The following is a 25,861-nucleotide window of genomic DNA, read 5'->3' on the forward strand; positions in this document are numbered from 1 at the left end:
ATATTTCAATATATATTTTTTTTTAACAAAACAACCTGTAGGCCACATTTCAGTAATTCCTATGCAAAGACTCAGTGGGTCCCCTGACCACATGTGGGATGAACTGACTGCAGCATGGGTTACATGACACTGTTCCCTCCAGACATACCATGGGAGCCTAACTCACTGATGGGGACACTCTTCCCAGTGTCTGGCTGGGTGGGGTTTTCAGTAGGACCACCCCAGGCCAAGGCTGGGGTGGAGGAAAAAAGGAAGTGAAAAATGAAGCTGAACAGGTCAAGAGTGGTGGCTATGGAGTTTGGACCAGGTGTATGCACACTGAACCTGAAATATGAAGCTGAATGGATGAGCATGAAATTTAGCATCAAATAAACTATAGTCATGTATAGTTTATTTGAAACTTGGAGGAAAATTACATAAGATGGGTTGAATATTGAGTTTTACTTTTTTCCCCCTGGATTAGGAATATAAGCATATATTTCCCACATTTATATGATTTAGGTCTTTTTAGTCAGGACTGCCAGTTTTTTCCTTAACTAACTAAGTACTCATCGAAAACACGTGGTAGATTTCCCCCCCTTGTTTTATTAAGGGAACTTGATCTAAGATATGGAAAGATAGAGGGCCTGGACTGTTTGATTCTGGGTGTCTTTTCTCTGTAAGACTACAACCCTTAAAAAACACACAAGTGTTCAGAAAAGAATCACCTTCATCATAAAACTAACCAAAATGATAATGTAAAAGAAAGACTAAACTGACTCAGAGTATTCTACCCAATGAAGAAAATACTGGTGGTATTTTGTACACTTTCAAATGTACAGAGAGCTAAAGCTGTAGTAGGAGAATGAAACTGTTCCCCAGGACCTGCAAGGATTGATAAAATTTCTATGTTGCCTCTTTTTCCATCTTATCCTCTACAGTCTTCCTCTTATGTTCTCTGCTTCAACTATCTTTCTTTTGTGAGCAAATTCAGACTCTTCCTTCTTCTAGTTATTCCTTTTTTTGCATAGTTGACGTTTTGTCATTTAGGCCATGGATATATTCATATGATAGTTTTTGTGAGACCTCAGATAACTCAGTTCAAATAGTTTTCCATAACCCAGACTCAGTCACAATTACATCATTCTCTTTCATCATTTCCAGGACATTTTCTGTTGTTGGTAATGATCTCATTCATTTGCTTACTTTATTATGTACTGTCTTCTCTCTCTTACTATAAGGCAAATTCCACAGGAGCATGGGTCTTTGTTTCTTCTCTCATTGACTCTTTCACTCCAGAAAGCCATTGACTCTCATTGACTCTTCAGAACCTAGAAGAGTCCTTGCTCATAGCAGGTGCTCATTAATGTTTGGGATAGAGTGAAGGGCCCACCTAAACAGAGGTAGAGAGGCCAATAGAGATGATAATCACAAACATGTGGATCACAGTGGTAAATGAGATGAATATTTTCTTGCTTTATTGTTTACATAGTCTACCTCATTTTATAGAAATTATTACTTATGAAGAGGACTCAAATACTGACACAAATTCTGAGAAAAGTTGTCTATCTTCTTCTTTTCTAGTGTAAAAATACAACAGTTGTATGTTTAACCATCCACTGGATAAGCTAATGTTACAACCTGAGGCCAAGAAACCATGTCCTAAGACTTGGAAGAAGAACATTGCATCTTGTCCTGTTGCCTTTCATGGTGGATGTCATGACTGTAACCTGTTCTTTAAATATCCCTCTGTAGTATGACGACTTGCAAGCTGGTGTGGACAAGCTGAGTTCCAAACCTGGGCTTGACCGACCTGAAGAGGAACTCATGCAATATGAGGCAATGTGTCTGGAGCTCTCCTATAGCTTTGAGGTAGGACACAGACTGTGGTTTCTGCTCCTTGGTGATGCACGGAGAGTTCTTTACAGAACCTGGGAGGCCAAGCCAAACAGAGTGTCCAGATGTAAAACATTGCTTATCATGAGCCATTTGCTTCTGGGCTCCTTCTGAGAAAACAGCAGAAGGTTAAGCCAAAATTTGAAAATGGTGGCCAAGGTGGGATGCATGGCCAGTTTCTCCAGTCTGACATCCTACACCTGGGATGGCAGTAGAGTGAAAGTACACAGTATGACCTATTGGTTAGTGGGCAAGGTATCCTGGCCCCATTTACTGAAATAGCAAGTGAACATCCTTGATGATTTAATTTTTCTCTTGCTAAAAAGATGGACTTCTAATGGTGGCCATCCTGATTCCAGACTGGCTTTGTTAATAGAAGCAAATAAGGAACCTTACACCAGGTGATGTCACTCCAGTGCCTAGTTGCTGCCATTGATGTTGCTGCTATCAAGATTTTAAACCTGCTTTTTGATCTCTGTTTTTTTTTATAGTTTTAATAAATAATGCATTTGGCCACATCAAAGGGCATAGCTAGTTGCATATAGAAAGGAGTTAACATGTTCTGTTTCACTCCAGAAAACCAAAGACTATTGGTGGTGAAAGTTGCAATGAAACAAACTTCAATTCAGTGTAAGGAAGACTTTCTTTTAATAATCAGAATTGTCCTAAAAAAGTGCATTACCTTTGGGGCACTATGAAAGGCTTCACTCTGGGTTTCAGTGAGGCCCTATAAATTAAGTTGTTCAACTAGGTTGAAATTTAGTGGGAATTTGGAGAAGACATACATACATTCATGTACTATATAGAATTGTACTAGATCCACCGAAATCCCTTCCCAAACATGAGTTTGTATGATTCTACCATTTTTTTTGACTCTTGAATGTTAATCTTCTCTTGGCTGATGCTAGAAAAAGCTTCCCAATTCACATTTATGCTTAGCTCTGTGCCCAGAGAGTGAGGATAGGGATCAAAGTGTATTCTCTACTTGCAAAGAAACACTGACATATTCTTTTCCACTCTAAACCCCAAGGAACTAGAGTCCAAATTTGGAGATGATGCAAACTTTGAAGACTCTCAGAACACCAATCACCACCACATTCCCACTGCTGCCTCCCCAAAGCAGCACTGCTTGAAGAAGGACCAAACCTCCTGGGGGCAAGAAAAAGAAGACACAGTCCAGACTTCTCTCCTGAGCATGGTGAAGATGGGAAGGTCCTCCAAGAAAAGACCCCTAAAGAACATATACCACGATGTGCAATCCAATGGTCTTGGCATAGATTCTCTTGGAAATGATATCCCTGACATTCAGACTTCCCCAAAAGAGGATGGTTGGGACATAGAAGCTATTTCTTGCCCAAGGATGAGTGCCTCCGTTTCCAATTCCTCTAGTCCTAGAGAAGCTGGTGAAGCAATAGATAAGCTTCTGCACCTACATCCCAAGCATATCCCTTTCCATGATCCCTGCCTTTATATGGCCAAAGCCAAAAGAACCAGATCTGTGGTGGACTTCAAGATGGTGGCATTTCCTGATCTCTGGGGGCACTGTCCACCTCCCTCTGCCCAGTCCATGTTGGAACGCAAATGTGGAGTCCAGAGGTAATGGTGCTACTGACTTGGGATCTGTACTTTTCCCTTCTTTAATATTTTTACAGGTGGAATCATTTGTACAGATAGTTCTGCTATAGAAAAGTAAGCATTAGCCAAGCATATTTTGAAGCCCTTTGGGAAACTTTTACCAATATAAATGCTTGTTTCCCTACTAGGGCATTGCAGAGTCGAGGATGGAGAAGTGGTAGGCTTGTGTTTCCTGACCAAAAAATTCCTTGGATGATTCTAATATAGCCCCTTGCCCCATACTCATTGTAAACCACAAAACAGGGGAAGGTCATCTAGTTTCTCCAAATACTGGAATCTTTTCTAAAAAGAATGTTTAAATGTTTATATATTTATTGAATACTAGGGAAAAAAAACCTGATTATTGGGAGTGTTTTGCTTGTTTACTGCACATTGGAATCTGACTTCTTGCTAATAGAAAGGTGGTATATTGCCATCCCATGGCCCCAATGTTACAGACCCTGGCTTGGTTTGGAAAATGAGTTTGCTGCATCTTTGAGGAGGGAATGGGACAGAAAACCCATACCCTTTGGGGCAGAACAATGAGTGATAGATTATTCCCAGAATATAGGATAGCTAGGTCTTTGGTTTAGCATAGTGAGATTAACATAAAAACCAATAAAAATGAGGAAAAAATATTTTCCTTGAAAAAAAGCATGTGTATCTACTAAGCCAAAGTATACAGATCAGAAAGTTTTATTTCCAGCAAATGATTCTCTTGATGGTTGATTCCCACATGGGTTCTTTATTGAATTCTCTGACCTCATCCCTAGGACATTATCTGCCATGCTCACCTTCCTGAGAAACTCATGTCAGAGGCTGTTTTGCACAATATTATCCCTGCACAGATCATCTTCCCTCTCAGTCCAGCCTTTATTTCCAGTCCTTCCTCACTCTTTGTTCATCTCACCTCAATGAACTGGATTGGAAATGTAAGAAAGGAATTCAAAGTTCTTCAGAGCTTCTTTCCTTTCTCTTACTTAAATTTTCCCAATATTATTTCTCAGACAGGAGACTGACCTCAGCCTGCTGGAGCACACAGAGCCCAATGAATTTACATGGCATAAAAATACAGAAGCCATCGGAGTTTTATAAACCTTGATCATGAAAATAGTCAATATGCCTGATGTTTCCCTCAAAACTGCCTCAATGCAAAGGAATCCCTTATGTATATAGTCAGAAAAGTTAAAGTACACTAGCCCAAATGCTCTTCACAAAACTCTCCAAACAAGAATCCCCTCACTGAAATCTAACATCTTTGTTATTTATAGTCCTATGGTTTGTTATAGAATAATTCAAACTATACTGCTCATAGTTTAATTTTTAATAAAGAAGAGAAGAAGGTATGGCAGTTTTGTTTGTATCTTTTGAGCCCAAGATTAGGGCATCGTTAAACTTTTATATGTCTCGAATGACCCCCAGGGCCCTTCCCAGGGGACCTTAGAGAAGTTGGGTGGAGAATGAGGGTCAACACTTAAAATGTTTCCAATTTTCCTTTCTAGGATCAAGATATTTGAGGATGTCCGAAGGTTCATCCAGCCAAATGATATTATAAATAAAGTTATCTTTAGTTTAGATGAGCCTTGGTAAGTGGTCTTATATATTTATGGAATAGTAGGTATGGAAAATTCTGTTAAACTGCATGAAGACAGTAGTTTTTCATGTTAATAATCCATTCCTACTCCTGAAAACATCATGGTGACTAATCAGGTTAAATATCTATAAGAGAAACCTTATCTTTAAGAAGGTGTCTAACTGTGTCCAAGAACAACAATAAGAAAGTTCACAGGTTCTCTATTTCATTACAGGCCTTTGCAAGACACAGCTTCCAGTTGCCTAAGGTTCTTCTCCAAGTTTGAGTCAGGAAATCTTCGAAAAGCCATCCAAGTGCGTGAGTAAGTAGGGAAGACCACAGGGGTGGTTCTTGGCAGGCCGGGAGAGCAGGCTGTAATTATCTCTTGACCGTTCTGTGTTCAGTGACCTCACATTGGTGGCTTGAAATCAGCCATGGTGAGAATGTCTACCCCATGAAAACTGGAAAATACTATACATGAAGGTTTTTCCTCTCTGATTCAGTTGTTAAACATTTACCAGCATGCCTCCAGAGATCTCACAGGCTAATGTCATCACAAAGTGAACTTTTCAGTAGAAGAATAGACATGCCTTAGTCCAGATAGTAGGTCCACATCTGGTTGTGAGAGCTCTTTGACTGGGACACTTATTGGGTCCTGTTGACATGGAAAGGTATGAAGTGTTCCCTATTTCTACACCACTCCTAGTCTGTTGATGTGCCACAGCTGTGTACTTAGGTGGCAGCAATTATGGACTGTCCATCTTTCATTCAAGCAAATGCACAGTACCTGTGTCTCTGGAAAAACCTGATGAGCTGTTATTAATAGAAAAGGATTCCATAGATAAGGAAATATAAGGGATAGATAAACTGAAAGGAAGGACATAATCTTTTTTCATTGGTTGAAGAGATGGTTGTTCTCATGAAATTACCTATCATTCTTTGTTCTATAGAAGGGTGGACCATATTTTCCGTATGCCAAAAGGCAAAATATATAATCTGTCTTCTGTGGGTGAACTTCTGAAAACCACAGTCCAGGCCGTGAATGGTATAGTGGCCACAGATGTTGTCATGAGGAGCACAGGGCACTGCAATCCCTTTCCAACAGGTGCCTTTGAGCAAGTTGCCCAACGAACTCCAAACATTCATTTTCCCTCCCACAAAATGAGGACAATAATAATACCTACCTCATATGTGGTTCACGAGAGTTAAATCATATACATAAATCTCTTAGGATAGTGCCTAGCACATGGTAAGCACTCATTCAGCATAAGCTCTTATTCAGGGATGCATGTTCACGTGACTAGAACTTAGGGTAGCTAAGACCTGCTTTATATGCACTTAAGGAATTATTTTTGAAGTTGTTCTTTTGGGGATGAGATGAAAGGTGATTTCGTTTTTGGATTTTGCACATGAGTTATTTCCAGCTCAATATTTAAGACAGAGACAAATTGAGCTACTTGGGCTATAAGGGGGAAGGGACAGTCATGTCCAGACTGCTATTCAGTCTTCTTCTGGTTCTGTTGTCAGCTCAGCTTCTACTTCTTCCTATAGCTCCTATTTTCTTATTCCTTCTCTCTAAATTCATGTTCAGAGAATCCCAGAGATAATATCTGATTAGCAGTCTCCTGGTTGGACAGTTTTCAGTCCAGTTTGCTTGGGAACAGCTGGCTAGGCTCAGGTCTTTCTCATTACATCTGCTTTTGACCAAATAGTAGTAGACTCCTAAACTCAGTCGTGCCCAAGGTAATGGAGATAAATGACGGAAAACAAACTACTTACTGGAAAAAAATTTTCTGATCACTTTTTAGAGAAAGTACTGTGGGAATAGTGCATAATTTAAGGGTTGTGACTTTACAGAATTGTCCTTGTGAGTGCTACTCAGTGAGTTTGCTTCATTCATTGCCTAGTGAGCTAAATAGTTAGAGCATGGTCCTTACAAGTACTGCATGAGGGGTGGGATTTCATCAGTTAGCTCTACTCCGCATTCACATGTCTTATACCAAGCTTTGCACTTCCACAAATCTCATGATATAATGTTATTTATTAGGGATCCAGAGTGGGAACATATGCATGGGTTAGGGCAAAAATATTTTCCCATTTTAGAACAACAACTCAAAAAGAGTATCAAGAGGATGGGACAATAATATTCCTGAAAATGAAATTTCCTGGTAATAATGTTTTAGTCAAAACAGCAAATTCTGTAGTTAGAGCTCAGAAAATTAATTACCTCTGGAAACACAGCAACTGAGAGGGGACAGACAAGAGCTCCTGGAGTACTGGAATTGTCCTATATCTGTATAATTGTCTATATCTGGCAGCACAGGTGCATCCAGATGCAAATAAATCCATTGAGCTATTCATTTAAGATTTGTGTACTTCACTGCATGTAAGTTATATCTCAATTAAAATGAAAAAATGCACAAACAACCTCTGTTATGCTCGTCTAATTCATGTTTTTAGCTCTGTGAGGGGATTTGTATCCATTATACTATTTAATCTTTATAAACAGCACTCTGAGTTTAGACGCTTTCCATTTTCCATATAAGGAAACTGAGACTCAAAATTAATGTCTAACCTCACATAGTCTTGGCATATCCAAACCAGATGTTACTGAATTTTCCTGAGAAAATTGTGTTTTCCTAGTTGAACAGAAACTGCACTATAGTTTAGTGAAAAGATGTGCTACAGTTCTGTCAGTGATTCTTCTAATAGATTCTGAGATCTATAACCCAGAACTTGAGACACATAGATTCTCATTTACCTTAAAGATGTTCCAAATAACCCTTCAGTCTTGCTTCTGACTCTTTAGGTTTGAGTATGACTTGCTGATCAATGCTGATGTGAACAGCTGCCAACACCAGCAATGGTTCTATTTCAAGGTGAGCGGTATGAGAGCCAACATCCCTTACCGCTTCAACATCATCAACTGTGAGAAGCCCAACAGCCAGTTTAATTACGGTATGGGTCCTTGGGGATTGGAGGTTTTCTTGATAGTATCATGAACTTCTTGACTTTTTACATTATCAAAAGACCTGTGTGTATTACCAGAGGGTTTGAAGTTGATCTGACACACTTTGGTTGCCTGTGTGGCAATGGAGTGGCCAACCAATAGCACACTGCTAATACGGAGGAATTTCTGGGAATCCTCACTCTGACATGGAATGTTAAGAGTGCATGAAACACTCAACTATGCTCTGATTCCCTTTCTCTTCTTGTTGTTGTTGTTGTTGTTATTATTATTATTATTTTTGCATGTGGGGGTGGTTGGTGGGGATGAGTTGGTGGGGGTGTGGTAGTGCTAAGGATTGAATTCAGGGCCTCACATGAGCCAGGCAAGAACTCCACCTCTGATTTATATGAGCTACACCCCCAGCACCTGACCTTGTGCTTTTGAGATTGGTAAGTGTTCTCATTTACTCCTATCTTCAAAAATCCCACAGGAGTAAACGTGTTAATCTGTATGTCACAACATGAGAATATCAAAATGCAAATGGGAAACACAGTTTTACCCTCTCAGAAAACTCTGGAAAAAAGCTTGAATTCTCTTGAGTACATGTGGTTTATTTTGCAGGGTACATTCAAGAGACAAGACTAAACAATAACTCTAAACAATAACTCTTGCTTATTTCTAATATTTCTAGGAATAGGAAATTCTCGTGTTGGCGCTAACTCATATACTACTTTATTGGGTAAATTTGAATAAGGAATAAATATTCCCACATATCTAGCTACAAGCATGAGATCCTGCCTCTGTTTTGTGAGGACTAAATAGAGTCTCATTGCCGTAGAAAGAAAATATGAACCTTAACTCTTGTATTTGCTTTGTATGGATACTATAATAAATTTGTGCTTTAAAACAAGACAAATTTATTCCCTTGCAATGCTGGTAATCTTAAGTCCAAATCAATTTCCAGTTGGGATAAAGGGCATGTCAGTGGGGCTGTGTTCTCTCTGGAGATGCTAGGGGAGAATCACTTTACTTTTCTACCTTCTGCAAATAAATTCCTTGCATTCCTTGGTGCATGGCCCCTTCTTGAGACCAGCAACATGCACCTTCAAATCTCTCTCTGCTTTAGTCACGTTGCTTCTCTTCTTTAGTCAAAACTTCCTTTGCCTTCTTCTCATAAGAGCAGCTGTGATTGCACATAGGGCCACCAGGACAATCTTCCCATCTCAAGATCCTAAACTTAGTCACACTGGCAAGGTCTCTTTCTTTGGTCATACATTGGTTAACATTCACAGTGTCAAGGAATTAAGATCTGGATATCCTTGGGGGCCATTTTCCAACCTTCTACAACTTACTTTCTTTTTTTTTCTTTTAAAATCTCCTCTTCCACTTTCCCTCATGGATTAAATCCTGGTTTTATTTTACAAAGGGATGCAGCCAACCCTGTACTCTGTGAAGGAGGCTCTTCTTGGCAGACCCAGCTGGATACGGACAGGCAATGAGATCTGTTATTACAAGTAAGTGAGAGGCTTGAGAAGGTTGTTAACTTCCTTTTCTCTGTCATTCCCTCTTAATTTCTTGCTTTTCCATATTCATATTATAAGTAATCTGTGCTTGTCTGTCATACTTTTTCCTCTGTCCCAATGGCAAATGCCCTACCTTTTAGAGATAGAAGCTTGTTAAACAGCACTCATAGTAGACAACAAGAAACATATTTTGATTTGCTGATAAATGGTTTCTCTTCATTTATGTACATTAAAACTTCATTTATGCACATCTAACTTTTGTGGTTAGACATTAAGAGTTGTACAGATTTTATCTGTAATTAGTACATGAGACATTAATTCTTTATTCATTTTCACTGGGCCCAGTGAACAAAAAGTCTGAAAATCTCTGACATTTTCTTTTCCACCTGTGCTTCACTTTCCAATGTATAGGGGAGTGAGTATATGGCAGACATACTTAAGTAACTCCTCTTCCATAGCAAGATAGTTTTTGAGTAAAAGATAATAATAAAAGAGGGAAGGGCTACAATATTCATCTTCAGACTTTGATCAGTAGTCAGTTTTATCAATGTGTCCTGCAAAGTTGTAATGAAATTTAAATTGTCCCTATTTCTTGTTTTTGATGAAAGAAATTGATTCCAGACCCATGAATTTCTTATGAGTGCATTTTTAAATGAAAAATAAAACTGAAGTACATAAGAAAAAACTAAAAGGATAGGAATTGTTAGGACAGGTAGAATATACATAATTCCTTATTAGATTGTTGCCAGGGTTTTATAAAAAATGATAGGTTAGTTCTTATTTTCATGGATAAAGTAAGTCTTTTCTTTAAGATAATAAGAGAACCGGTGGGTGGGGGGACTATTACCAGACATTCTAGAGTTTAGGATTGTTATCGCTGTCAATATCAAGGAGGGTATGTACACTGAATGCTTCTTGGCTTTTGAGAATGTAAGGACTGTATTGATAGATAGGAAAGGTCAAGAATCTTGTTGCTCTGTTAGATAAAGGCAGAAATCACCCCAGAGATAATGACAGTCTACAAAACATAGCTGGGCTGACTAACAGTCTGTAATATAAGAGTTGGCAGTGTTCAGTCCTTGATATATGAAGATATGAATCCGAATAGCTTTTTCATATATTCTTGAGAAGGAATCAAAATATTAGAACTTTGTTGGATTTCCATCCACCTAAATGGCAATTATTCTCTGGCCCACTTACCTTAAGACTCTCGGGAATTTCTTTTTGTTCCAAAGAGAATTTGGCTAAAATTTGTCTAGGTTGTAGCATTCACAATGATAGAGGAAAATATGGAAACCTAAATTTGGACCTTTGTGTGTCAAGATTAACTTTTGGTTTCTTCTGAAATTAGTTACCATGAGTAAATTTGAAAGGCCCAATTTAAAAGTTGGCCCGGACCTGGAACTTATTAAGAGATTAGACAAATATCATTTTGTGTCCTCTGTCCATGGGAGAAAGCTCTCCCTGGAGGATGCTTCTCTTGGAATTGGGGAGCAACCTCAAGGGGACCAGGTGTGTGTGAAGAGAAGGAAGAAGCCACACATCCAAAAGCACATCCCTAGCCCAAAGGAAGCCAGTGTTAATAGCTTCTAGATTCATTAACAAGACAATTGTTGTGTGATTAAAGAGCAATAGAGGGGTAAGATGAAAACCGTACATGTATAATGTAATTCATTTTTCATATTCCAGCCATGAATACAAGGGAGATGAATGGATAAGATTGTCACATTGCAATGTAGTTTGTTTTACAATTATTCATCACATTATGTTAACATATTTCCAATAATGTGATGTAACAACAGAATAGATACATGTAATCTCTGTTCACCCACAAATCAGAACACTTTCTCTATTATAAAATGCCTTTTATTAAGCAATATCTTTCTCCTTACTTGTGCCTCACAATCTTTGAGTTGATTTGCTTTATAGGATTTGTTTGCTTCATTCCTGCCTTTATTCTCTGTGATTTATCAGTTTGGTATAACTTTAGCTCCTTATTTCTTTATGTCCTATCTGGTAGTAGAGGCTCAGAAGTTCTATTGCTAACATGCCATTAAATTCGCAGACATGGTGCTATGTTTTAAGTGGGTGCCAGGGTACTCATTGTGGGAATAAATGTGAGCCATAGAGGAGGAGTATCTTTTCCACCCTACTTTTTATTAGTGCACTATACTTTTACATAGTGGTGGGATTTATTGTTACATATTCATAAATATACACAATATAACAGTAAAATTTGGCCAATATCATTCCCCCGTATTTCTTCCTTCTCTTTTCTTTTCCCTCCCCTGGTCCCTTTCCTCTACTCTACTGGCCTCCCTTAGATTTTCATGAGATGCCCCCACCCCACCTTTCTTTTCCTTTTTCCTCTGAATGCAATGATGAGCAATTGTGAAGGCGGACTGACTACTTTATGGGACCGATTGCCATCCATTAGAAATAATCTCCAAATTATTTTGGCTGTGTATCTAAATCAGCAATATATAGTTATGCATGTACTTACTAATATAGATTTGTTCCTAAATTATTTTAAAATAAATGATACATGCATTACTAGACTAATATATATTGTACATTAGAACATGTGCAAAAAGTGAAGAATTTTTAATGAGAAAATGATGAAACAAATTAGACTTTTTGTTATATATTTATACTATTGAAAGCTCAGTGCACACTAAGCTTTCAATAGTGAAATTCGCCATCATGGTGAAATTCACCATCACACACACACAAGTGTAAAAAGTATGTAGGAAAATAAAGGGAAAAATACAGTAGTAAGTAGCCTTTTGGATAATTTTGAAAATTTTGACTAATGTTCCAGATCTAATTAGATGGTCTTTCCCACATGAACTGTACTGAGGATAGGGTGTTGGCCATGGGCCTTCTGCTCTTTTCTTGATCATTTATGATTGCAATTTAGCACAGTTATTGACTGATGGCTTCTAAGCAGAATGTTAAAAATTATTTTCTGTTTTGAGAGGTTTAGCTTAATTTAGATAATATGATCTGTAAATCTATCAAAATATGCTTCCATAAACTTAAATACCTTCCCAGAAGCCAAAAGCAAAACAATGAGGAGGGGCAAATTATTCCTGCTCCTCCCTTGGGAGACTGCCTGTGCAGCCACTGATACTGAACTACCTGGCACATGGAAATAGTTGGTGTAGAATTTAATGTACTTTTCATAATCCATGCCTGGAACACCACAGGGATGGGTGGATGAGATTGCTCATTATCTAGTTTGTTTTGTAATTATTCATCACATAAGGTTGAAGAGGACTGCCTAAGGGCACTCATGTAAATCCACATATTAAATGTGAGACAATTTAATTTCTTTCTTATTATCTAGATAATTGTAAATTTAAGAGAAATGCTAATATTTTTTTCATGTGTGTGCAGTTGATCATCCTGCCCTCCCCTGCAGCACCTCCTACCCCTTCCATCATACCCATGTGTTTCACCCCCACCTCCCTGAAGACTACTCAGCTAGGAAATAAAAAAGGGCCCTCAAAAGGGAAGAACATAAATGGCCAGACTCATTTTTCCATACTGCTCATAAAAATAAGTAAGGACAGTTTTAGTTTCTGCTTTATTTACTTTCCTGTAGCCTGCTTCTCCCTCTCCTGTACACAGCCTCACACCTTTTTCTGATGCTCTCCCAGCTCTGGTCTACAGTAATTTTTGTGCTGAAGGGCAGCGGGAGGGAAGCTACACGCTCTGAGTGGCCCTGTAATACACAGCGGCTGATCTCTTCTGACATTTATCTCCGCTCGTGAGAGGAGATGGAACAGCTCACTCATGAAGATGAATGTCATACAAGAGCTCTGCCATCATGCATCCTTCCAAGGCATCTCAGGAGAGAGATTTGGTGCTATATAGAATATTAGAGACGCTGCAGACATGGAGAAGCCTGGAGACTTGGTTGCTCTGCCTTATTAGATCCTGTTAAGTGAAATGATGCACTCTTGTTAAACAGGGCCATCATCATTGTAAGATCATCTAATTCACTCTCTGCCTTGGAATTTGCTAATATTCATGCACATGCAGAAAAAAAAATGACTTCCCAGCATTTTTAAAGTACAAATGGAAATAGATTTAAGTTCATAACTATGCATTTGTGTACTCTGCTCCTGGATTCATTGAAGGCTTTATGATTACAAAAGTACAGATCCTTCCAAAGATACATGATTTGGGGAAGGGACAAAAAGGGGGGGGCTTGTAACTGTGGAGCACTTGAATCTGTCTAGCCCAGATCACCTTTGACCTACGACCGCCTATCTAAGATCCAGTGAATGCAGAATCTGAGAGCTGTCCTGATTTTGCCAGGCTCCTTTAACACCTGGAAGAGTAGATTGACCAGAGAAGTTTCTTGGAATTGAATTTCCAACCTCTCATTAATGGAGTGATCTTAGGCAAATTATCTTGACTTCTCTCAACTTTAGATTCATTGTCTATGAGAATTCGATAATAAGGGCAATTATGGAGCCATTCTGAACACGTAGAAAACTTATAAAAGTAGGTATTCAATGAATGTTAACAACTATTATTAATAATTAGTAGAAAGATTGTGGCATCAAGCACCAATGATAGAAAAAACATCATAGTATATGGATCCATTTTACTATTTCTCATCTGAATTATTTTACATTCTGTCTGTTATTTTAGACTCTAAATTAATAGGCCTGATTTATAAAGATAGAAACTTCAAATTTTTACTTGCTGAATTGGGCCAATAGACTACTCACCCTTTTATCCATTACTAAGAGGTAGATGATATACATGAAAAAACTCTTAGTTTCAGATTTAAGCCCACACTTGAAATTGAATCCTGTTTACTGTACTTGTGTGGAATCACACCTGTCATTTAACATCTGTAAGCCTCAAGGTTCCCATCTGTAGAATGTGCATAATAATGTCGTTAAGGTTAAGAGATAGAATATGTGTTAAGCATTCTAATTATTACTTCCTGAGTAATCTATTCTACAAACTTCAACAGCTGCTGTGCCCAGGCATGAGGCACAAAGGCCGGACATTAGGATACACAGCCTTATCCCTGCCATGAAGCATGGGCAGCGAGGAAGACAACAGTGTGATGAGAGCTCTGTGAGGGGACTGTCAGGGAAGGCTTCCCACCGGAGGAGACTTTGAGTCCTGAAGGAAGGACAGGGGTCAGCTGATGAAGAAGTGAGAAAAGGCTTCCCATGCAGAAGAACATGGAAAATATCACAAATACGCAGGATAGACGTTCCTGCCTTGCAAACATCCCCCAATAGGTTCACATCATAACCGAGAAAACAAAAATAGGTCATGGGTGGGATCTCACTCTATCATGGACAAATTGAATTGTCACAAGCCAAGTGCTTCACTGTAAAGATTTATCAGACAGTTCCCATTAGAGGAGGTCTTGGGAAAGGTTAAAGGTCTCTGAAGAAAGTTTTACTGGAGATAGATTCAACTTCTGGATGTTCCTTTTACAGTGTGGCCACCAGGGGACTCCAATGGGAAGTCTGACATTTGCTTTAGGTTCAGCCAGAGTTTAGATCCCAGACTAAGGTTGTAACTGAATCTACTTTAGCCAAGATTCATGCTAAATGAAGTGATACCCAGTTTTCTTATATTCCAACAGTGTGTACTCCCTCCTGGGGAAGGGTGGCTTGTCAGTGGTGAGCTAACACCAGCAAGCTACAGGGGGTAACACCTTAGGTGTGCATGTGATGCTGGTGTGAGAAGCAGATTTCATGTAGTCAAAACTACCATTTGAATTCCCTCCCTGCAGTCAGTCACTAGAACCAAGGAAACCCATGAGCTGAGAATTAGCCCATTTTATTTTTCTTTCCACTCCACTGTAGCTGTTCTTTGTTTGGAGTCCCGGTTTGTTCTGGATGAGGGAGAGTGCATTGGGATAAATACAGATATTTCATTGACTTGTCTACTCTCACTCCCTTTCTTCTATGGCTGAGTAGGGGTAGGGTTGAGTTAGCATAGGGTAAATGTGCTTGTGATGTGACTTCAGCATACTTAATGGAGCAGTGGGTAAACTTAAAAAGAAGCAAGGTTCATGCCAAATAAGACCATCCCTACTGGTCCTTAGGGGCATCTGTTATTTTTGAGTCAAGATGCAGAACCTGTTTTTACTTTTTGTAGGTAAATAACATGGGAACAGTGATGCACTGGTTAGGTGATTCCCCCGTCTTAATATCCATGAATGTATGTGTGTGTGCTTTTGTGTGTGTGTGTGCATACTCACAAGTGTGTGCTTACAGGTGAAACATTCTTCCATGCTTTGGTTGGTTGTGCCTGGCTCATTCATTCCATCGGCTCTGCCATTGCAAGGAGCTGTAACTGGCTGGTACCTGCTGTTTAATTAGGTATCAACTGAGTTGTGTGCCTTTGCAATGGAGCCTTTACAGGTGAAGTCAGAAAGCAAATGAAAGAGAGCACGTGTGCCTTATATGTGTTTTAACTGTCATCTGCTTCTTTACATATTTTCTAATTACCACCATGTTAGCTTTGGGAGACACTTCAGACCTTTGAGAAAATGTGGCAAAAGTAGACTCCATGATATATCAAAATTTAGATAACACCATGGGAAAAGATACCCTTTTGCAGTTCCATTTCTGAAAGCACAAAGGAAATGGGTTCTGTTAACCTGATGCTGAAAAGCTGGGTAGATAGTCATTTAGGGTTTGAGTTGTTATGGAGTACCCTCTTTTTCTTAGAATGACCAAGGCTCCAGGCTGCCATGTTGACAGAATTTGAAGCAAGTGAAATGTATTATGTTATATTTGGTGGGATCACCAGGTTCTCTTACTCCTATTCCTAGTTTTATATAAACTGGAAAACCACAAAACCACAAGAAATAAGAGATTTTTCTATTAGTTGCTTTCTTACATGTTTTCTTTTTGCTTTCATGGGGACTAGCATGAAGATTGCAAAAAAGCAGAAAATAGTAACCTATATTTTATATTTTGCAAGAACACATAGGAATAATCATCTACTATTCCTTCCCTCATCCTTTTTATTTCTCCCCCTAAACCGGAAAACCCATGGTAGTTCAAGAAGCCAATGTTGTATGTGTTCAAAGGTGGGATTACATCTTTTGGTGTCCAGTGCATTTTGCATTGTAAGGTAGCCTTGATGATAACATTTCTCAGGAAAACCTGCACAGCCGTCTCAATATCAACAGGCAAGATGAGAGCATAACTGGCAGTGTGTGGTGAAAATATTGCTGGGAATGTACTTCTGGGTGCAATTTACTTTGATACTGTTCTCTGAAATATCAAAATTGGTTCTTCATCTTTGACAAAGGAAAATGTGCATTCTCAAGCTTTAAGAAGCTGAGCCACATTTGGGGTGACAAATATATTCCTTTGGGAAGAAAGTATTAAATAGTGGAAAGAACAAAGTCTTTCCAGCCAAAGATATCTAGGCTCAAGTCTTGTATTGATCATTTACTTGCCTTGAGACCTTATTTTTCTCTATAGTTTCATTTCTTCATCCACTCAATAGGTTATTTCAATAATAACAGAAGATGAGATATGTTAAAAGTTGAGTTGGAACTCAATACTTAGTAGTGATTGCTAATAAATTGATTTGGGAGGTGGAGGTAAAAGGAAGGAGCTTCACCTTATGTTGTCTGAAGACAGATTGGGGGACCCAAATTTGGGTAATGAAGTGTGTGTTTGCAGTAGAATCCCAGAAAGCCCCCAGGTATTTACATTTATCTCTATTTTCTAGCTCAGTGACTTGATAGCCTTCATTTTCAGACACAGCAGGAAAGGCTCATGGCATATATACCACAATTGGGGGGGGGGGCAGATGGCCAGGTTTCTGTATTGCTGAGCTGATTCTTGACCTGACAGTGAGTCTCTTGCCCATTTCTCTGTTTTCTAAATTTCACCCACAAACATATTTTGAGTGAAGTTCATTTTGCCACATATAATGCCTGAATTTATAGCATCTAGGACCCTAGGTGACTTCTCCCAATCTCTCCCTCATTTTCTTCTCTTCTCTTTCTTTAGAAACCATTATCGCCAGAGGGCAGCTGCCACCGGTGGAACATCTGGGAAGTGCTATTATACCCTCACCTTTGTGGTCACCTTCCCACATGATGAGGATGTCTGCTACCTGGCCTACCACTATCCCTACACCTACTCGGCCCTCATGGTAACTTCTGCTTATGTTACCCCAGCAGGGCTGAAGGGACTTTCTGAAGTTTTCCTGAGAACATTCTGGAGACCCTGATTGGCATTCTGGGTGGTTAGGGGGAGGGGGACTATTGCCTTCTGAGAGGAGCCAGGTTTTATCATCACTGACCTCGTAGCTTTCTATGTGCCCCATCTCCTTCCCTGGAGAGGGCATGAGGCTCAGCCATGACCAGTAATATTTGGACAGCCCAGGAGGTGGGCAGATTGAGTGTGGGAGATGGGGGCATTTCTCAGGGCTCCTGACTTTTAAAAGTCCTTGAGTTAAGCATGAAGTAGTCAGATTGCCATTGACTTGTGTTGAAACCACACAAGGAAGCTGAGATGCAAATCTAAAGCACTCCTCCTTGAAGGGAATGGAGAATCAGGAAGGGAGATGATGCTGGAGAACTCCTTGAGTGGCTCTTATGGTTATGGACTAAAGGGTGCTGGAAGGATCAGGGTGGAATGGGAAGAGTGGGAGAACAGAACACTGAATCACTGGCTATGGTCTTTTTAGGAGGGGAGTGTAGCAGAAGTGAGTCCAGACTCATGCAGAATTCCTGTGTGTTCTCTAAGACCCTACAGAAAACCTTATGAGCCAATTTTGAGTGAACGGACTACTTAGAACATGAGGTTTTCTATCGTTTGAAAAAGTTGGCAAACTATGACTTTTCCCCACCTATTTCATGGAAATCCTGAGGATTAATGAGCTACAGTATCTTCTCCAAAGTATTTTCATCCTCTGTGTTCAAGCAAAATGTTATTAGCATATTTATAATAATATGCGTGCCTATGAGTGTACATATTATTTAGCCTAAAGGATGAGCATTTTCATTTTAAGACTGTGATAAGGAATTGGAAAAGATAATAACCATAAAAACCTTTCTCTTCAAAAGGAATGTTCAGGTATAAACGGAAAATTTTCTCATCGAACAGGCGCATCTTACACCACTTGGCTACCCACTTCACAAAAGTGCATCTGTCCTTCTCTCCATATGTCATCTTGCCTAAAGAAAGATTTTTACTGTTTTCCAGATTGCAAAAGATACACAACTAGTATTATTTGTGTATCACACTTAGAGAACTCAAGAAGTGAATCCAAGAAATGTGCATCCCAAGCTATGCTGAAACAAGCCATGTTTGTTAGAAAACATGTTTGTTGCCTTTAGGGACAGAGAACAGGCAGGATTCATGAGCTGATTTTATGGTCTCACTTGTGAAATGCTGTGCATGAAATGTCTACTGGGGATGGGGATTCTTTTTTCTGAATGTTAAATTACTTTTTTCTCCACAGTTTTTATTGGTGCATTATAATTATACATAATGGTGGGATTTGTTGTTACATATTCATTTGTGCACACAATATAATAATACAATTTGGCCAATATTGTTCTTTAGCATAAGGGAATTCTTTTTGAGTATGTGTTTGCCTTTCCAATTAGAGGAAGAGACTGCAGGTCTGGGACACTGTGCTTTCCACTTTTTAGAATATCTTGGGCCCTGCTGAGATTCTTGCAGGCAGTATAAAACATTAGAATTCAAAGGGGTTTGGGAAGTTGTCTAATTTACCCTTAACATTTATAGATGCAAAAACCAAAGTCTGGGAGTCGAGTCCTACATCTGGCTAACTGCCAAGCAGGGCATAGAACACTGATCTTTGATATCAATTCCTGTGGCCTTTCTACTTCACTGTAGAAGAAATGCTGAATAAGTTCAGAAGAATTTCTGTTCGGGGATTAGCTCAATGTCCTTGCTACCACATACCATAGTTACTAAAAAATGCAGTCTAGTTGTGTAGGTCTGTGTGATGATACAGACATCAGAGGATGGAAGCATTGAAGTCATTGATCCATGTTTTTTTGTCTGTGTTGCTGAGTGCTGTGGATGTGGATGAGTCGAAGGAGAATGTTTCTTGACAAATATGGTCCAGCTCTTATCCCAGGATGCTCTGATGGACTCTTGCTAAGTTCCTACAAGTTGGTTCAAAATCTGTAACTCTTCCAATCAGGTTTCCACCACACTTGGGTGCCCACTTACTCTCTGGAGACTGTGTCAGTATCTAAAGTTTACAACTGACATGATTTAGGAAACATTAGGGTGAATGGGGGGGGGCAATCTCATCTTGGAGGGAGAAAAAACACAAGGAAATACAAGAAAAAGACACACACAAAGTGGACTTTCTCTGTCCACTTAGAGGGGAAGAGAGGCTTTGTTCATTGGTCTTTGTTGACTTGTTACCTAGCATACTGACTGTGGACATTTTAGGAGAGTTAGTGAGAAAGACAAGAAAAGGAATCATTTCTAATTTCTCCTAAGTGAGTGAAACAAGGTTAGAAAGACAATTTGTCACTTGAAAGTGAAAAATATATATTCTCAATTTTAGGTTTTACCTTTCCAGTAACTCATGGTCTTTGTCTTCTCTAGATTTAAGATAATAATTGACTCTGTGACTTCTCTTTAAAAAAATTCACCCTACTACCACGAACAGAATAAGTACATTCTGCAATGTACACTAGTCATTTATTTTTTGGACATGTCCTAAGAAGAAACAGTTTTTATTCCAACAGATCAGTAATAAATTAAATGTGACTAGTACCCCAAGGGCAGAATTAACGGTTTGTCACTCGAGGGTTATGCTGAAGAGGGAAAAACATATTTCCATGTGGAATTCACAATTTGTAAATCTCTTCTAGTGTGAATTATGCTTAATAATTACAGCCATTTTTAGAGTAGAGGACCTGTATGTTGGGTGTTTGTCACCATGAATACTGTTTTGAAACTTTAAAAATTTTATTATTCTTTTAACATAAGAGAATTAGTATTTTGTTCTTTCAAATTGATCCCGATGCTTGCCAGCAGTTCTGTTGGGTAATTGTCCAAATGGTAGCAGTAAACTAAGTCTAAAAGAAATACATTATTATTATAATTCTGAAACAAACAAAAGGAATTTATTTCAATCAGCCATATCAGGACATCAATATTGCAATGACTGTTAAAGTATTGTTAATAATACTGGTTAGAGTATTGAGAGTATGTTATGGATTATCTCTAGGTAGCCAGAAGTATTGGTTGAAAATGGGGCCCCAAGACACTTTTCTTTTTTTTTCCCTCCAAGATAGTTTCTGATGGATATTTTAGGAGATAAGGAAATGGGACCTTATTGAAAATTTAGAACTGAATAATTGGCAAGAAACAAGAAAAGTGATCATAGCTCAGATCCCTGTATTGGGAAAGTTTAAGGCTCATTTTTTTAAATTTGTTCTTTTTAGTTATCCATGACAGTACAGTGTATTTTGGTAAATTACATATACATCGGATATAATTTATTTTATTTGGGATCGAATTCTTGTGGTTATACATGATGTGGAGTTACTAGGTCATGTGTTCAAACAAAAGGCCAGGGGGTATGGGGATGTGGCTCAATTAGTAGAGTGCTTGCCTTGCATGTACAAGGCCCTGGGTTCAATCCCCAGCACCACACACACACACACACACACACATAAAAAATGTCCAATTAATTCTACCATCCTTCATATTCCCTCTCCCTTTCTTCCCTTCATTCCTCTTTTTGTAATCCAATGGATTTGTATCCTTTCTCTCCCCACCCTCCCTTGTTTTTGGTTAGCATCCACATATCAGAGAGAACATTTGGCCTTTGGTTTTTTGGAATTGGCTTATTTGATTTAGTATGATATTCTCCAGTTTCATCCATTTACTGGCAAATGCCATTATTTCATTCTTTTTTATGGCTGAGTATTATTCCATTGTGTATTTTTTCCAAATTTCTTTATCCATTCATGCATCGAAGGACACGTAGTTTGTTTTAACACTGAGGCTATTGTGAGTTGAGCTGCTATATCAATATAAATATTGATGTGGCTGGGTAACTGTGGTATGCTGTTTTTAAGTCCTTTAGACCAAGGAGTAGAATAACTAGGTTAAATGGTAGTTCCATTCCAAGTTTTCTAAGGAAAGAGTGGAGCAGAGTTTTTCATCAGACACAAATGCCCCTGTGGAAGATGCTACTATTATTGTCTTTAGAAATGAGAAACAGTATGGTGTAGGGGAAGAGAAAGAGTGGGGTGGACAGAGACAGAGAAAGATAAGAGACATAGAATATCATATGCATAACATCTTATAAAGGTCTCAGAATAAATGAAGAGCTTAAGAAATGTCAAATAGGAAACATTGACTTATACATAATAGGTCAAAGATGCAATGAGTGAGCTCTGAATCAGCACAGCTGAGTAATCAAACAGACCCCTGTCCTCATATGGGCCACAGCAGAAGACAGGCACCAATGAAGGAGCTCAATAGCTGGAAGGTAAACATGAGTGGCCATTCAGAAGGAGCCAAGTTGCATGTGAATGGTAAAGTCTTTTGTCACAAGGACAACCAAATTCTACGGTCTTGAACATGAGATAGGAATAACATTTGAGTGGGACAGGCCTGGATTTGAGTCCAGGTGCTGTTTCCTTACTCTTAGCCATGGGCAAGGTATTTATAGTCTCTCAGCTTTGGCTTTTTTTTTTTTACCTATAAAATGGAAACATGAAAACAGTTAGTATAGAGATTACTTTGAAGGTTCACTTTCACATGGAAAGTATAAGCAAAGTGCCTCTGTATAATAAGCAATACTAGATAGTAACCATTAGAGCATTTATTATTTTTTAAATGGTAATATGTAGTAGCCATCTCCTGTGTTGGAGTGATTGGATACCTATTCCAAAATTTATAATAAAATAAAAGTTATATGAAAATCCAAGTCAAAGACCAAAAACCAACCCAAAGCCTACTGATGGTTTTCTTAGGTTAGTTGATTATGATTATTTTCTCTTTGCTCTCTTTTCTAAATAATTGGTAATAAAACTTTATTTTCAGTGGAAAAAGAATAATAGGATCCTCTTTTCTTTATAATTGCTAAATCTGTGAGCAGATATCTAGAGACCCCCCCCCCCTTTTTTTTTTCTTTTCCTTTCTCATTCTTCAATTAAGTCCCTGGAGTTGGAGGTTGTGGAGGTTGGAGTTGGAGGTTGTGACTCTGCTCTGGCATGTGTGAGGTCCTGGGTTTGAACCCCAGCACTACAAAAGACCAACCAAGGAACCAAACGACAAAAACAACAAAACAAAGAAACCAAATATAAGTCCCTTTAAGTTAGAGAGGGTAGTATTGTCAGCCTGGGACAATTTGAGAATGCACATTGTAACTTTTCTTTTGCTAAAAGTTGTTTTTTTTCCCCTTATGATAAAAAGTCCTTCATTCTCTGAAGAATGTTTTTAAGTGACAACTGAGAAATAGGCAGCACACAAATAAAATAGGCCGTCTCTTTAGTGGTGGACCTTTTTTCTCAATTAGGGGAAGAGAGTACAGTCCTGTAGGTGGTAACAATGAGAAATGAGTGATTTTCAAGTGTGTAGTGCTTCCCACTCTGTCAGCAGCCATCAAGTGGGTCACCTGCTGAGGTCGAGGCAAGTCTTTTACGGAAGTTTTAAGGGAGTAGTTGATAAAGGAAAGGGAGACAGAAGACTCCAGTGTTGAGGCTGCAGGATAAAGTTATTGGCCTGATGTCTTTCACTGATAAGATTTTCTTTTAAGCAGACAACCTCTCTGGTCGTTGCCATAATTGCCTTGAACTCATTCCCATTTTTATAAAGAAACCCACCCACGTGGCTTCCACAAGGCTATCATTACAGTCACTTGGCACACTAATCCAGAAGTCCTTATTCTCTCCTCAATGGTCCCAACAATATCCAATCAGACAGAGCTCTCCTGGACCTAGGGTGGGAGGACTCACCTGGAGATCATCTCTGGAAGAAGATGATGCCATTGTCTACAAAAGGAAATCCAACAGAAATTTATAATGGGTTTACTTCTAGTGGTCTTATGTCTGACTGGAGCCAAAATAATCCCCTCTGAGTGCAGGTGTTCCATATTTAGTGCACATTTTGTGGGAGGTCCAATGGGAGATGTATTTCATTGAGGAGTGCAGGGAGAGGGCGAGGCGACAAATTGTGGTTTACAGAAAATAAGCTTAAGTGAAAAGATTAGGCATTTGTTGAGTTGTAATGTTATTAATCATTGAAAATGTGATAATGGAAAGGTTAACAGAGAACTCATAGGGGAAGAGAATGTTCAAAGCACTTCTGCTGCATAGGCTGCTAGGGAGCATGGCACAGCAACAGCGCTGTGGATGGTGGGCACCATCATGCCGGTTTGACTTTTTTCTCTCCGTAGCTAATGGTGCTTAGTGATTTCTATGGAAAAATTTGCTGCTAAATCTGTCTCCTGTATCTGATTTGTAGAATCTAGATTTTGTTATTTTTCAATCACTTGGTATCAAGTACCAAGCCATGACTTGTTTCAATGAGCTTGTGTGTGCCCCCTGCCCCATACCAAAGTGATGGGGCAGGGGGCACACACAAGCTCATTGAAACAATTTATCAAGATAGCATTTTCCAAAGAATATTCTGTAACATTCCTGGTTCCTGAGATATTCAGAGAAAAATAATTTAATGGTCCTACAAATTCATGAAGCACTGTTTGCTCGTTTTTCTTCACATATACATGGCATATTAAAGAATCTGAGAAGTTGTACAACCATGAAAATATTGTCATTTTATTGAATTCATCTTTCCCAAGTGTGTTGGCTATGAATTATCTGCTTCCTTCCCTTTCCTTTTCATACACCAGCACTTACTAACATTCTGAAGACTAAACTTTGGGAAATGCTGCCCCAAAGTTTCCTTCCTACTTTCTGGAGGCTGGAATCTTGTTAGTAGTTGTGCGATAAGGGCCACCAAGTCCAAATTTCAAAAGTTAACAATGGAGCAGCTTTCATACAGACACTTATGAAAGTAATAAAAATTATTTGTTTATAATCACAGAGAGTAAAATTTAAATACAGCATTATCTATCTCCTCTTAACTAAGGTACTGGGATTTCTCATTTCTAGGATGACTAAGAGACCCAGCTGACACTCATGTGGCATTTTTATTCTCATTCTATGCCATCTCTCCTGAGCTACCCAGATATCTATTTCTTATATTAGGGCTCTGATTAATAATTTAAGATTGATATGCTTTCCAACTTATGAATGTCCTTAGTAAGCTTCTTTGAAGAAGATGTTTTTCTATTCCCTAAATAGTTGTTTTATTTTTGTTCTTTTAAAAACCATTTTTCCCTATGTCTAATTTCTTTTAATGCTAAGAAAATGTGGTTTGTATGTTTTATTTTTTACCTTTTGAAAGAGATTTACTCTTTAAAAGCCCTATATATGATTAATTATTGTTATAATTTCATGGATGTTTGAGAATACAATAAAAAATGTTCTCTGTAAAGATGAAGTCTGACGTATATTTTGTATACTCTTTATTTTACATAGAGTATTGTTCAAATGCTGTCTTTACTTTTCTGTACTAGATTTATCTGAGACTGTGATGCTTTCTAAAAATTTCCCCTTCCTAGTATAATTATTTTTCTCCTTCTGCAGTTTTGTGTTATATATTTCAATCCCATGTTATTTGATTCTTAAGATTTATGAGTTTTATATGTTTGTTGTGAATTGTGCCCTTTATCAAAATAAGATTTTTAAATCCCATTTAATGCACTTGATCTTGAATATGACTTTGTCATATATTACTATTGCCATTCCTGCTTTAATTTATGTTTGTTTATCCTCTTAGTTTCAATATTTCTCCTTTACAATGTTTGAGTAGAGGCAAACAAAATGAAGAGGTAATTTAGAAGTGTTTCTCATTCAAACCATGTATTTCAAAAAAAAAAATCTCTCATGTACAACATGCATGAGAATTTTAGAAAAAGTAATGTGAGGATTTCTGTCATTTAATCAGACTGATTAACTTATTTATACTTAGAACAGTTTTTATTGTTATGTCTGTCATTTTGGTTTTGTGCCTGGATTTTTTCTATGGCTTATTGCTGTTTTTTCTTTCTTTCTTCTTCTTCTTTTTTTTTAAATGCAATGTGGACCATATTTTCTCTGAGTTTTCCCCTCAGCATTTATAATTCTACTAGCACTTCCCCTTTAATTATTAAAAATAATGCATTCGAACTAATAATTTCCCACCAACAGTAACAGCTTACATACATTGAGTGTTTCTTAGGTGACAGGCTTTTTTC

General features: G+C 38.4%; 1 protein-coding gene across 6 annotated transcripts in view; it reads left to right on the plus strand.

Annotated features, from left to right (window-relative positions):
- The window catches only part of AGBL1 (AGBL carboxypeptidase 1), a 798,986-nt gene that overhangs the window by 176,168 nt on the left and 596,957 nt on the right, over positions 1 to 25,861 (plus strand). For all 6 annotated transcript variants that reach the window (XM_081290638.1, XM_081290637.1, XM_081290639.1 and 3 more), the window contains exons 10-16: positions 1,735 to 1,851; positions 2,906 to 3,471; positions 4,992 to 5,075; positions 5,298 to 5,384; positions 7,872 to 8,020; positions 9,439 to 9,526; positions 17,557 to 17,701. In XM_081290638.1, the coding sequence (XP_081146764.1) occupies positions 1,735 to 1,851; positions 2,906 to 3,471; positions 4,992 to 5,075; positions 5,298 to 5,384; positions 7,872 to 8,020; positions 9,439 to 9,526; positions 17,557 to 17,701 (1,236 nt within the window). The remainder of the gene's footprint in view (positions 1 to 1,734; positions 1,852 to 2,905; positions 3,472 to 4,991; positions 5,076 to 5,297; positions 5,385 to 7,871; positions 8,021 to 9,438; positions 9,527 to 17,556; positions 17,702 to 25,861) is intronic.

The sequence above is a fragment of the Spermophilus citellus genome (genome assembly GCF_964194105.1).
Source record: "Spermophilus citellus genome assembly, chromosome: 4".
Taxonomy (NCBI): domain Eukaryota; kingdom Metazoa; phylum Chordata; class Mammalia; order Rodentia; family Sciuridae; genus Spermophilus; species Spermophilus citellus.